General features: G+C 27.1%; 1 protein-coding gene across 1 annotated transcript; it reads right to left on the minus strand.

Annotated features, from left to right (window-relative positions):
- Positions 1 to 887: 887 nt before the first annotated feature.
- Positions 888 to 5,188, minus strand: LOC18602482 (protein FAR1-RELATED SEQUENCE 1-like). The gene is made up of 3 exons (XM_007033880.3): positions 5,028 to 5,188; positions 3,774 to 4,189; positions 888 to 1,402 (listed from the first exon to the last, which is right to left on the minus strand). Coding segments are annotated over exons 1-3 (624 nt in total). The 5' UTR covers positions 5,029 to 5,188; the 3' UTR covers positions 888 to 1,195.
- Positions 5,189 to 15,794: the final 10,606 nt, after the last annotated feature.

A 15,794-nucleotide genomic window follows, 5' to 3' on the forward strand; every position in this document is an offset into this window, starting at 1 on the left:
CAAATCTTCTTTTTTAATAAAAAAAGATTTTATACATTAATTATAAATTTTACAAAAAAACCCAAACTAAGAAGAAGCCAAAAATCCCAGTCGAAGAAGACCCCTCGAGTTAGAACAGAACAGGAGCAATAATGGTAAAATCAAATTTTTTTACTTTACCAAGCAAATGCTAAAGTAACATCACTCTGGTTTTTAATGGTAACATGACTTTTTTTTTTATCTATAACGTGATTATAATATAACATTATATTAATTAATTTTTTCTCTTATCAAAATGAAAATCATTGCAGTTCACCACTTGTATTCTAAAAATTATTAAATAAAATTTTACATTTTAATCAAAATTTCAAACAAATCTATTAATTTTTAAAATGAATAATTCATTCAAAAAATATTATATCTAAATCTAACCGTTGATCAATCATTACTATTTTTGTTCATTTAATAATACAATAATATTAAAAAATAATTTTATTTTTTATAAATTTTAAAAATTACTATTATATAATTTTTTTATAAAAAAAAATTCAAAGGAGCACCTCGGATGCTCTCCTCTCTGGCACCGATCGGTGCTCCCCACGAGAGAAGCACTAGATCTCGATGCTCCCCTCTCTTGGGCCTTCTCTCTGGGAGTATCTTGATTTTTTTTTTCAAAAAAAAATTATACAATAATAATTTTTAAAATTAATAAAAAAATATTTTAATCTATTCATATTTTCTGTTAACTATGTTTATACTTTTTAGACGAATTATCTATTTCAAAAACTAAATAAAATTAAAAATTAAAATGTGAGAATATTTTGCCCTAGTAACTTCCCTAGTACCAAAAGCTCCCTTAATTCATATGCTGAATTTGAGCCGGTAGGTATTGCTTGAAAGGGTACAAAGAAGACAATAAACAAGTTTCCTTAACTAGAGGCCAAATCAATCTGGTTACCACTAACAAAATTACAAGGAAAAGGTCGATATCATGTACTCTAATGATCTCAGTATTGTGGGAAAGATCAAGAATTCATCAATTCCATTACCTCCCTTTTCTGCAGTAAAGCATCTAGATTTTCTCTAATACCCCTAGCTTTTCAACCACAAACTAATCATTTCCAGTAAAGAAGAGATTTCATGAACAAAGAGGCACAATCAGGCAATACGGAAAGAGAAGATATGGTATACTCTGCATGCGGAAGCTATGCGGAAGCTATCTGCCGTGTAAAAGCTCATGTACTTTAGCATCAAGCGTTTTCAAATTGTCCAAAGTTGCTTGAACTTTCATTGATATGTGATAGTTGTGGTCTTCAACTTCTTTCATAAATGCTACTAGCTGTTCACGGTATGATGCACTTAACCGCTTCTTAACCCGCAATTCTGCAGTTAATTCTTGAATTTTCTTATCCTTCTCTTCATCCTGGAATCCAGAAAAACAATAATAATAAATCAGAAATACCTTAAATGGTGCATTGTCAAGGTGTAATTAGTTACCTATGCTAGCTGTATAAAAAAGATATAAACATATATTATCTATGCTAGCACCAGTCTCTTCAAGCAAAAAAGGGGGAAAAGGGAATGGGACATGGACTGAAACAGTCCTCATTTTGAGGACAATATTGTCATGCATGTTAGCAAGTTTAACTAAGCTTCACAAATTGGCATATGACATCCTACATGGTGAATTGGTTATGTCAATTTTCTTCAGAATCCTACATGATGGTGTCAATTTGTTAACACAATATGTAGACTGTGAAAAAGCTTTGGTGCATTACAGATGGTGATTAGAGTTTAATCATTTTTTGTTTCATGTGAAACCTACTTCATGACCACAAATAAAGAGGAAGGAAGAGGGCGAAGAGGGAGTCTATTGTTTAAAGTTCTAAATCCCACTCTCAAACAGCACTAAACCAAAGACCTCCTTTAGGAAAATGGAGAAACACCAGCAAACTATTAAGGCGGTTCAAGTATAATACAATCTAAATGTTGCATTTGCCAGTTAATATTTATCTAGGATATGAACAATCTGAAAATAACAATGAAAATATTCCAAAAGTGAAAATAAACTTGTTAGCATGTATATCCTATTTATCTATCATTCCTATCTTTTAATCATTACAACATTTTCACTTCCAGCAGAAATTCATGTAAAAATACTTAAAAGGAGTGGATTTTCCCTTTTCTGCATTCTTTATACATCTAAGTAGCAGTAATACTTAGATATAAGATGAGGGGGGCGGGGGCACCTCTAACACGCTCCCTCAAACCAGAGATTAAACCCAAGCCCCCCTATCAAGAGATACAGTAAACAACAGATTTTTAAGACAAATAAAGTGTGACATATGTAAAAGTTATTTTCACTAACTAGTTGTTGTTTATGGCCTTGCAACATATGAGTATCATGTTTAGGGGTATGTAAGGGAACTTAGGCTTTGGAATTAGGAATTACAACCATAAAGCTCATAGAAGGACCATAAGCTTTGTAATAAAAACTTCAATAGATTCCTGAAAAGGATTACTTTCAACAATGTCTAAGAAATTTCTTCCCTGTCCCATTCCTTTTGCCCTTTTTCTAAAACCTCAGCCTAAGGACAAGAATTTACTTCCCTTCTCTTTCTATCTTCTATCTCTCCCCTTAATATTCTATCATGTTTTTTCTTATTCACCTTCTATGTCTCTTAATTCATCATAATTTAAGCACTGTTGTCATCTCAAAATTTTCCTTTACAATTATATACTCCAAGAAGCTAGTGAGAACCAGCAGCATCTGTATTGACAAGTGATTTTTATCTTTAAATAAAACAGGAAATTTAAGGAAAATTAGGCAGCACTTCAATGTCTTCAGAAAGGAGGGAGTTTTTAATTGCACGAAACTAAGAGTGGGATTAATTGCAATTAAATTTCATCACCAAATAAATATCTAATCATATAAATCAGCCTTTAAGAATCCAAGAAATGAACTACATACTTGTGTTACTCCAATACAGATATACTGAATGGCAGAAACTATACTTTCAAAAGAATGTAGTTTTTTGCCAAAGACATCTGGTGAAAACACCATACATTAAAAAACAGAAGAAGAAGAAATTTCAGATGTTTTTCACCTCAGTGAGTTATCTATGAATTAGGATTTTGGAAAAAGTTTAAATTTGAATAACATCTCCGAAAAGTCTCAGTACCACAGTAATGGAGCACGCAGTTAATAACGTACAAAAGTTCGAGACACCCTCTTAAAGTTGCAGAAAGCAAATGGAAACTGTAGATCCCTTATCACAAAGAAATAACTGATTGACAGTATTAAACTTTATGCAACATTAGTTTAGTAAATACACTTATCCAAGTCCTCCAGCCCCAAACAGATAAATTATCAAGACATATTAACAGAAGTAGAAGAACATAGATAAGACTATCTGCAGAATCTTAGGAACTAAAACTTCACAGCAGATAGCAAGAAAAGAACCACATATATTAAAAAGAACAATATAATGAGGATAATAAAGCACTCCTAGGAAGAAAATGATAAGAAATATGTCCAGTTGGGAAAAGGAGAGAACTTCCAAGAAGCTCTAAAGAGAACCAAATAATGACAAAGAACAAGCACCCCAATAATTATAACAACAATAAGCACTGATGAGAATAAAAAATCCACAAAAGAAACCCAAGTACCAACGCTCCTATCTATCTAAAATGATTGGTAGATTTCTAACCAACAAAAACAAGAAAAAATCAGTCCAATAGTAAAGTAAGCATTTTCATTTCACTAGTAATTGACCAAGTCATGAAAAGCTTACAAGTCTTCTGCAACTTTCTTCCAACCGAATCACCAATGGATGATTATGGTCCCTCACAAATTTCTTAATTACCCATCTCCCAGTCTTATCTCTCCTCAAATGAATCATTGCTGAGCAGCTTTCGCGTTGCTTTTCCTGCTTCTGAAGGTGAACTTCTGACTGATTATCAAAGTAACCCCTACATCCAAGTCCACGAGAGATGAGTAACCCATCAAGCTCTGACTTATGTGAAGATAGAACACGTGTGAAGAATCCTCTCTGTCTTGCATAATTTTCATAAAATATTTTGGCAGCTTCTTCTGATTCAAATATCATGCCCACGTATGGTTCCTGAATTGAGTCATACTCATGCATATCTGATTCATCCCCGGTAGAAGCTTCTAATCTTCCATCTACATCATCCACTAGTTCATCCACTGTTGCATAAGAGAGTGGTTGGAAATAAAAACTAAAATTCACTAGTACATAATATGACATCTAACCAACTTAAAAGAGTAGTCAATGGCTAAGAAAGTTATACATCTCCCAGTTACTCTCCTACACACATGATTAGAAAACGATCACAAGCTTAAACTGCAAACATTTCAACCTACGAGAGAAAAAAAAAAAAACCTGCACCAATAAAAGAAACATGGCATCCAACATGCATAAATATAAATGATAAGGAATCAAATTTCTCAACTACACCCACCCACTTCCCCTTTTCTTTTTGGAGTATTGTTACGCATATGTTCAGGTAATGGTGTACATTTTTTTGACTCAATAAGTCATAACTCTCCTTGTACAAAAGTTAAAAAGTTAAAACATAATGCATCACTCAAAAGAACAAGTAACAAAACCAACAAAACTACCATATAAAGATGGGGAAAAGTTAATTGCAACATAAATTGGTCACTGCTATATTGAGCAAACTGCAATATTGGACAATCTTCCCATACGCATAGCACCAATTAGATAATACTAGCAACATTAACACATACTAGTTGATCTAACATTTCTTTAACATGATACAAGAATAGCTCTAGGTTTCAAATCTCGATATTCGGTAGCAATATTAGCATATATACATATCACAGGCATCACATTTATCAAAAAAATTAGCCAAAAAGCATTTCCAATTACAAACAAAAACAGAAAGACCGATTAGATTCGACAAAACAACAGTCCAAGTCTCAGTACAGTACTAGTTCCTCTAAAAAGAAAAGAGGCAAGCGATGGATTTTTAAGTAAACCAAAATTAAAGATTAAACTTACTCGAACTAAGAGGGTTTCTTCTGCTCCGTTTGTTCTGAGAAAATTAGAGAAAACGGATGGTGAGGAATCAGAAAGAAGAGAAAAGAAGATGACAAATTCGAAAACTGGACCATTTTAAGGAAAATACACGTGGCAAATTTCTGGACGACTGAAGCCACGATGTTCTTTTGCCGCTCATACACTACCCGTGCTACTAATAAGTAATAAGACCACTTGCCCATATACCTGCTCAAAGGCCGGGCCACCTCTCCAGTTCAGTCCAGTTAACGGGCCTATCCTCCTTCGGCCCAAGTTGAACTTCCAAACGATGCTGCCTTACAAACTAAATTAATTAAACCTTTTACGAGTGGAGTGCTCATGGATAATTTTTTTTTTATTTAGGCTTTCTTGGAAAGTTCAATATTGGAGGTTACAATTAGAATTGCTTCCCCTTTTATTTGTTTTTCTAAATATTTTGGAGATTATAATTTTCTTTAAATCATTTTTTATTTATGATTGATTTATTTTCTCTTAACTTTCTTTTTGCCATTACATTTTTGTATTATTATGTACAAATAATTATGTTGCAGCAATCACTGGTTCTCAAATTTTCTTCGCTTCAAGGATTTTCCATTTTCAAATTCTCTCTCAACTCTTTCTACCTCTTCTATAGTTAATTGAATTAATTATTTGAGAAAAAATATATAGGATTCATAATAATTGTTTACATTTTTTACTGTGTTTCTAAGATGATTTTTTTTTTTGTTGATTTGAGATTTTTTGTTTTGGTTTTTTATTTGGACTTGTGATTGAATTATGTTTTTTTTTTTGTCATCTATTTATGAATGAATTTGTTGAGACATCTCTACAATGATAGAAATGATGGGAATAGTGATGGAGTCAGGATTTCACGTTTGGGAGGACAAAGAGTCGAAGATAATGTTTATATTAGAAGTTCAATATTTGATAAAAATATAAAAATAAATAAATGGAAAAAGTTCATACAAAATTATACAAATAAATCTTGAAAATTACTCCATGAAACTAATCTTAATAATTTACTGAAAAAATTAACTCGTATAATCATAAATAATTTAATAATGAAAATAATCTCAATTTTTAGATGAAGGAAGTAATCCCCTACAAAATATTAAGAACTATCAATAAACAATTCAATGAGGAAACAATTCTTTAAAATTAATTACAAAAATTAAATACAATATCAATAAATAATTTAATGAATAAGTAATCTCGAATAAAAAACTTAATTGTTCACAAAAATCTAAACAAAAAAACCTAAATAATTTGTAGGAAAGTAATCAAACAATCCTTAAATATATAAGTAATAACTAACTTTAGATGCTTAACCAAATCCTTATTTTGTTACATTCAACAAAAAATGATTAAGACGGTAAATCTTAAATCAAAATCACTAAGTAGAAATTATTAAATAAAAAAATTTAAAGTGAAAAATATTAAAAACAGAATAAGTAAATAAATTAAATTTACCAATTATCATGACATGAAAATTGAGTTATTGACTAAAAATTTTCTATACAGAAAATACTAGCAAGCAAAAAAATGTAAAAAAAAAATATTTTATTTGCTTCTACAGCATTTGGTAAAAAGAAAAAATAACAATAGGTGGTGGTTTTGAGGTTTTGAAGAGGTGGGGTTTGGAAATAATTTTATTGCAATAGGTTTTATTTTAATTTTGTTAAATTAGTTGTTGATGGATTGTTGTAATATATCTCACCAAATAAAAAATTATTATAGAGATAAAATTATAAATTTCAAAAAAATAAAATATATTAAAAATTTTTAAAAACTTTTGGAAGGGACGAAATTATAAAATTTCAAAAAAATAAAGATAAGTTATAAAAATTTTTAAATTGTTGTGTGGGCGGGGGCCCACTGACTCCTTACTTTCACGTTAGATGATAATTAATTAATGCTGTAAGTGAGAGGGTGATTGAATGGTATATATAAAGTTGATATTGAAAAAAGATTACAATTATGAGACGGAATGACGAAGCTAATAAGAGCTCCGCCTCTTAAAAGTTTTCAAAATTTTTTTATTTTTTTATTTTTTTTTATTTTATCTTTATTTTTTATAAATATTTTATAGTTTTTTTCCTACAAACATTGAAAACATTGTTTTTACCTTTACAAACTTGAAATCTTAACTACGATACTAATAAATATGATATTGGTGATATAGTAAATAAGAAAAATGAATATAATTTTTTATTAATATTCCTTGCCTAAGTGATAATTATGTTATGTATAAGGTATAAGGCAGATAAATAGTAAATAGAGAAAAAAGAAAGTTAGAGTTGAGATAGAGATAATAATTTTAGATGTAATAGATGGTGAAAGAGTCAATGGAAATGAAGATGAAAAGTTACTTAATAGAAAATATAAAATAGTAAATAATGTCATTAATTTTTTTAAAAAAAGTTGGATAAAATAGTTAATACGTAAAAAAAAATAAATAATCGACAAAAAGAAACATATAGAGAGAAGAGGAGGCAAAACAATTGAATAAGGAAAAATAAGTAATAGAGGAGGTAGAACAAATCATGGATTAGAAAATACTTGGAACAAAGGAAGAACAAGTTGTGAAACATATAAATTTTGTAATATTTAGGTATTCAATATGCAATTAATGAAAAAAAAAGAAGAAAGCAAGCATTGTCGCAAAATTCTTGTTGTTTTTATTATTATAACAAATTAGAATATTTGTAAAGTAAATTTGTAATAAAAATTATATTCTTAAAAAAGAACATAGTAAAATACGTAATCTTTAAACTTGGTTGGTAAGAGAAAGAGAACATTTCATAATAAGTAGGGGATGAAGTTATCTAATTTGAAAAATAAGTGATGAAAATTCATAAAATTAATTTTGAAAACATATTCATGCATAATTAGAATTCTTTTATTATAATTTTGTTTTTTAATTTTATTTTTTTTAATTAGTAATATTTTATGTTTTTTACCATCATATTATTTTTTTTTATTTTTACAATAGTAATACTAGATTTGTAAATTTTTACCAAATTTATAAAATTTTATTTGATTATTTTTATTTATAATTCTTTACAAGCTTTATAGATTTAGATAATGTCTTTAAAAAAGATAATGATATATTAGATAAAAAAAGTAATAAAACAAATGATTTGTGATAATTACGAAAACAAATTGCACAATCTCAATATCTACCTCGCACGATCTAAGCACATTCCTCGCACGACCTTGGTAACTACTTTGCACAACCTCGTTTTAGCTTGACCTTCATATGCAAACTTACTCAATCCTTATGTCATTGTTTACATAATTTTATTTGACAATTTTTTAAAATTATTTTGATCACGAAAATTTTTTTTTTAACTTATATTGTCTTGTGTATGTTATGAATTAAAATAATATATTCAAAAAATAAAAGTATATATTCGATAGTTTAGGAAAATCTATTAAGTAGACAATTTATACTGGAGATAGATTTTTCAAACTTCAACCTTTTGTTCTAAGCCCAAGCAAGCTTTTCATTTCTAGTAAGCCATGCTGCATTACTTTGTTGCAACGTATTGAAAAAAAAGTCTTTCAAACTTTAATGTCCGAACAACTTAAAAATCTTTTACTAGTAGTAGAAACTAAAATGTTAGTTAAAATGTTAGTTAAGATGGTAAATTTTAAATCAAAATCACTAAATAGAAATTATTAAATAAAAAAATTTAAAGTTAAAAATATTAAAAATAAAATAAGTAAATAAACTAAATTTACCAATTATCATGACATGAAAATTGAGTTACTAACTAAAAATTTTTTGTACAGAAAATACTAGCAAGCAAAATGATGTAAAAAAAATTATTTTTTTTTGCTTCTACAGTATTTGGTAAAAAAAAAGAGAATAATAGGTGGTGGTTATGAGGTTTTGGAGAGGTGGGGTTTGAAAATAATTTTATTGCAATAGGTTTTATTTTAATTTTATTAAATTAGTTGTTGATGGATTGTTGTGTGACATCTCACCAAATAAAAAATTATTATAGAGATAAAATTATAAATTCCAAAAAATAAAAATATATTAAAAAAATTTTAAAATTTTAAAATTTTTATAAGGGACGAAATTATAAAATTTTTAAAAAATAAAGATAAGTTATAAAATTTTTAAAATTATCGTGTGGGCGGGGCCCACTTGCTCCTTTCTTCCGCCTTAGATGATAATGAATTGATGCTGTAAGTGGGAGGGTGATGGAATGGTATATGTAAATTTGATAATGAAAAAAAATTATAATTATAAGCATCAGAGACGGAAGGATGGAGCTAATAATAGCTCCGCCTCTTCAAAGTTTTCAAATTTTATTTTTTTATTTTTATTTTTTTAAAAAAATATTTTATAGTTTTTTTCCTACAAACATTGAAAATATTGTTTTTGCCTTTACAAACTTGAAATCTTGATTCTAATACTGATAAACATGATATTGGTAATATAGTAAAAAAGGAAAATGAATATAATTTTTTATTAATATTCTTTACCTAAGTGATAATTATAATGAGTATCAAGGTAAAAGACAGATAAATAGTAAATAGAGGAAAGGGAAAGTAAGAGCTGAGATAAAGATAATAATTTTAGATGTAATAGATGATGAGAGAGTCAATGGAAATGAAGGTGAGAAGTTACTAAATAAAAAATAAAAAATAGGAAATAATGTCATTAATTTTTTTTGAAAAAAAAGTTGAATAAAATAGTTAATATGTAAAATAAGATAAGTAATTGACAAAAAGAAACATACAGAGAGAACAAGAGGTAGAACAAGTAAATCGAGAAAAAGAAGTAATTGAGGAGGTAGAACAAATCATGGATTAGGGAACACTTGGAACAAGGGAAGAACAAGTTGTGAAACATATAAATTTTATAATATTTAGGTATTCAATATGCAATAGATGGAAAAAAATAAGAAAGCAATGGTTGTTGTAAGGTTTTTGTTGTTTTTATTATTATAACAAATTAGAATATTTGTAAAGTAAATTTGTAATAAAAGTTATATTCATAAGAAAGAAGATAGTAAAATCCGTAATCTTTAAACTAGGTTGGTAAGAGAAAGAAAACATTTCGTAATAAGTAGGGACTGAAGTTATCTAAATTGAAAAATAAGTTATGGAAATTCATAAAGTTAATTTTGAAAACATATTCATCTATAATTAGAATTCTTTTATTATAATTTTGTTTTTTAATTTTATTTCTTTTTAATTAATAATATTTTATGCTTTTTATCATCATATTATTTTTTTTATTTTTGCAATAGTAATGCTAGATTTGTAAATTTTTACCAAATTTATAAAATTTTATTTAATAATTTTTATTTATAATTCAGTAGGTTATCAAAGTTTTATAGATTTAGATAATATCTTTAAAAAAGATAATGATATATTAGATAAAAAAGATTATGAAGCAAACAATTTGTGATAATTACGGAAATAATTTGCACAATCTCAATATCTACCTCGCATGATCTAAGCACTTTACACAACCTCGTTTTAGCTTGACCTTCATGTGCAAACTTACTTAATCCTTATGTCATTGTTTACATAATTTTATTTGACAATTTTTTAAAATTATTTTGATTACGAAAAGTTTTTTTAAAATTATATTGTCTTGTGTATATTATAAATTAAAATAATATCTTCAAAAAATAAAAGTATATATTCGATAGTTTAGAAAAATCTATTAAGGAGACAATTTATACTCATTATGGAGATAGAGTTTTCAAACTTCAACCTTTTGTTCTAAGCCCAAGCAAGCTTTTCATTTGCAGTAAGCCACGCTGCAAACAAAGTCTTCCAAACTTTAATGTGTGAACAATTTAAAAATCTTTTACCAATAGTAGGAACTAACATGTTAGCTGACATCCACAATGGAAATTTTGAGTATATAAATACAAATAAAGAATTTCCAGATGCAAGTCCCAATAGAAATTATCTGTATAAAAATTCAAAGATGGATTTTCCTGATGTCCTAATTGATCTATACTTTCTTGATACCAAGCTTTACGTGGGAAACATTACAAATTTAGAATATCTCTCAAAAGCTAGTAAAACAACCTTATTTCCTCAACAGATTACAAACTCAATTCCCTTCTCGATTCTGAAATTTTTAAATGTCTTCAAAATTTTTTCATTCAAAGCAAATTCAAAGGAGGCTCACTTCCTTAAAAAAACTATTGAAGATTGTGAAAGACCGAAGATGGAAAATGAAGAAAAGTTATGTATTACCTCACTTTAATCTATTATTGATTTAAATGTCTAAAAGTTAAGAAAAAATACACAACTTCTTTCCAATCAAGTGAAAAAGAAAATAGAAGTACACAAATTTATCATTACTATGGGAATTAAAATAATAAGAGAACGGAACATTTTTTGTTATAAAATGAACTATCCATATGCCGTTTTCTATTGCCACTCTTTTGTTAATATAAGAATATATAAAGTTACATTAGTTGGGACAGATGGAATAAGAGATGAGGCATTAACAATCTATAATAGAAATACTTTAGCTTTGAACCCCAGTACGTGGGTTTTCAAATTCTTAAAGTAAAGCTAGGAACGGTTCCCATTTGCCATTTTCTAATTGTAGACACTTTTGTTTGGTTCTCAACTAACATCTGCAAAATAGGGTACTTCGTATATTAGTTGTGTTAATGCTTTAAATTTTGTATATTTATTTTAATATTTTAATTAAATTATTATATTTAAAAAAAAAAAAACAATCAAGCAGTAAAAAAGTCTTCCACCTGATTTGATTCAACTGCCATATAGTAGCTTAACTTCATATAAATAAAATTTTGAAAAAATGATACTATGCGAGCCAGATACCGAGATTGTACAAGGTAGGTGCTTAGATTGTGCATAGTAGGTACTGAGATAATTTAAAACAGGTGTTAAGACCGTGCAAATTGTTTCTATAGTCATCACAAACTGTTTCTCTAATAGCTTGTCTCAAACAATGCAAAATATTATTGTAGTTTTTCAAGAGAATTATATAATTTAGGACAATTCTTTTGATTTTATTTCGTAATGTAAGTAGGTAATTTATTTCTATACTCGAATGGTCGAGAGAATAATGAATAAATATATCAGCATTCATGACAAATATATCTTTAAATAACGGATAAACTAAAATTAAGTCATGTGAGGCAAGTACTTAGATCGTGAGACAGGTGATGAAATGAATTATAAATAAGAATTTTTGAATAAAAATTAATAAATATAATATTGTTATTGTAGAAATACTAGATTTAATAAATAATATTCCTAATAAAAAATAAAAATAATATGATAATAAAAATATAAAATCTTACCCAATATAAAATAAACATAAAACTATAATAAAAAAATTCTAATTATAACCGAATATATTATAAATGAATTCCCACCACTTATTTTTCAAATTGAAATATTTAAAAGTTTTGATCTCATGCTTATTATAAAATATTTGCTTTCTTTTGACAATTTATTTTTGGAGATAAAATATTTTACTTCCTACAATCATAACACTTTCATCTTCAAACAATTTTTTTTTTAGAAAAAAGTTTCAGAAATAACGAATTAATCACTTTTTCATATTCTTTATCAATAAACATTTAGAGTATAGAAAAATTTCTTCAACAAAAACAATATAAAATAAATCTTTAAGTGCTCTTACTTGATTAATTTCTGACCTGATAGTATTCTCCAAAAAGATAAAAATACAAAATGCAGAATATAATAATAATAAAAAAATGTTTACTATTAACAAATTAATTTAAATATTATATGCTAAGTTTTTTTAAACTTAAATTGGTAATATATCTTTTACCAGCAACTTAAAATCTTTTGATTATTATATTCTTGCATTTTAATGAAAAGAATAACAATATAAATACAAATGTAACAAAAATAAAATTTAATATACGTTTTTGTTTTTCATGGTTTATTTTTTACAAAAGCATCAAAGTATATAGGGTAAAATATAAAAAACCCCTCCATACACCTTTAAAGTGCACTTAGTCCCATTTTATTTGAAAATGCATTGTTAGAAGTACATAATTATTTACAAATATGAAAAATAATAATTATCCTTATAATATTAAAAAATACAAAAAATATCATAATGTAATTTAATTAAATAATAATAAAAATATTTTTATTCAATGTTTATCAACTTAAAAAAACACATAATGATAAAAAATTAAAAAATAAATAAATTATTTAATGTTATGTATATATGTGAATATCCATTGACGCTCTACTAAGCAAACGTTAGTAGTTATATCTTTCAACCATTCTGAAATTATTGCCCTATATGAAGTTGGAAAAAAGTATGTTTGGTTGATGTCCGGTAAAACACATATTTATAATTCTTGTTGTTTAACATTGGTTACAAATTCCTCACTATAATTTATGAAAATAATGCTACTTGTATTGCACAAATTAAGGGAGAATATATTAAAGGTGATGCAACCAAGCATAGCTCGTCGAAATTTTTTTACACTCATAAACTCTAGGAAAGTCGACAAGTTGACGTTAAATAAATTCGTTTCACCAATAATCTTGCTGATCTTTTTACCAAATCATTACCAACGTCAACATTTAAGAAATTAATATATGACATTGAAATACGGAAAGTTAACAAGATAAAAGATTAATTTGCTCCTGAATTGACAATATGACTCAATTGAGGGGAGTAATTATGGACCATACATTGCACTCTTTTTTCCTTCTTACAAGTTTTTGTCTCACTGAGTTTTTTTGGCTTAAGGTTTTTAATGAGAGAGTACAATAGATATTAAAGGGATAGATTCAGAAGTGGCAAAATGGATCAATTGAGGGGAGCAATTATGGATCATGCACTGTACTATTTTTCATTCAATCCAGTTTTTGTCTCACGAGGTTTTTCATCTTTTTTCTTTCTGTCTGATTTTTGTTTCATTGGGTTTTTCTGGCTTAAGGTTTTTAATGAGGCAGTACAATAGACATTTATGAGGAGTGTTATGAATATATGTAAATATCCATTGTATTTCATAATATCCAATATATCTCTCATATCCAATGTACATATTTATGTTAGTGCATCCTTATCTCTTGATTTCACTCAGTATATATACATTTCTATCTACTAAGTTAATTTCTCAATTTATGTAAATTCATTTTCCCTCCATCTATTTGTGCCTATAAATAGAGGCATTATAGTTGATGGTTGATATACTAAAACAAGAAATGAAATAAAAGATGTTCTTACATTCTTGCTACTTCTCTCTAACATTCTCTTTCAAAGTTATATTTCACAACATTTAAGATTATTTTATTAACAATTAAAAAAACACTCATAATTTTGGAGTGAAAAAAAATCTAATTTAAATAATAATATTTTAATTAAATTAAGTATAAATTTTTTGTTTTTAAGAAGGTTGTTGTATGTTTTAACCAAGCTCTCTGTGATCAATTTAAATTTAACCGGCCAAGCTCTTGAGAATTTATTAAAACATTATAAATTTATTAAAATTTTGTAGTTGAAAAATTCACTATAAGATGATGGTGCTTTGGTGAAAATAATTTCGGATTATAGGCATGGTGCTGCGTGGAGATTGAAGGAGGGAGAAATTGCGAAAGAAGGAACCATTAAAATTGAATGAAAGAAAGAGAAACTAGAAAGAAAAGGAGAACAATTAAAAAATTATACTTAATTTAATTAGAATATTATTACTTAATTATTTTATTTTATTTTTTGCTTCAAACTTGTGAGTTTTTTTTTTTTGAATTGTTAAGAAAATAATCTCAAATAATTTTTTTTAATTTTTTCTTTTTTCATTATTGTGGGTCTTTTTTATTTTTAAGTTGATAAACATTTAATAAAAAATATTTTTATTATTATTTAATTAAATTAAATTATTATATTTTCTATTTATTTATTTTTCAATTATTTAAAAATAATTATGAACTGTTTACTAATGGTAACAAAAAGTCAAGAGTCTAACAATGCAATTTGAAATAATAGAGACCAAAAAGTATTTAAGAGGTGAATTGATATTTTAAATTTGTTTTCATTCTTTTATTCTCATGTTTGTTGATTTGTTCTAAATAGAAAATAAAAAGGAAAAACAAACAAGGAAAAATGAGTAAAGTAGAGAAATAAATAAGAAGAAAATGAAAGAAAAAAAAAGGACAAAGAGTTTTATGAGGTTCATTTCATATTCATTTTTATTTTATTAAATTTTTGTATAAGAGGACATGTGATGCCTTTAACCTGGACCAAAATTATTTCTGCAGCTCTTTTAAGTATATGGACATATTTATCATCTTTAGTGAAAAATTGAAGTTACAAGCAAAGTCACGCCATCCTTTGGTACTAACGGCTGAATGATTAGAAGCATTTTTTATTCTACAGGAAGCAAGTCTCAAAAAATAACATGGTATGCAAAACCCAGGCACTACCTATTGTTCATTCACCAAATAAGCAAAGCCACTCAAATCAAGTCTCCTCAATAACCCACACTTGTTCTGTTACAAACAGGCAAAAGAAAAATTAAAACAGCATAGCTTGTGCATTTAGGAGTAAATGAACATACAAATAAAAGATCAATATATCATTCCAGAAATAAGTATTTTCCAATACTTTACATGATTAAACACAATCTGGCTGGAGAATCAAAATGTACCAAAGGTAATTCAGGTTTTAAATCATTGTGGCTAAAGCATTATTCAAAGTTTAACAGAAAAATAGCATATGTAGTCAGGACCACATCATGAGGA

The sequence above is a fragment of the Theobroma cacao genome, chromosome 4 (assembly GCF_053813885.1).
Source record: "Theobroma cacao isolate CCN51 chromosome 4, ASM5381388v1, whole genome shotgun sequence".
Taxonomy (NCBI): Eukaryota; Viridiplantae; Streptophyta; class Magnoliopsida; order Malvales; family Malvaceae; genus Theobroma; species Theobroma cacao.

Excerpts from the sequence above, each read along its gene's own strand:
- LOC18602482 (XM_007033880.3), bottom strand. Across the intron at positions 1,403-3,773 it reads AAGAAAGTTGCAGAAGACTT|GATGAAGAGAAGGATAAGAA; the intron begins GTAAGCTTTTCA and ends TCTGGATTCCAG.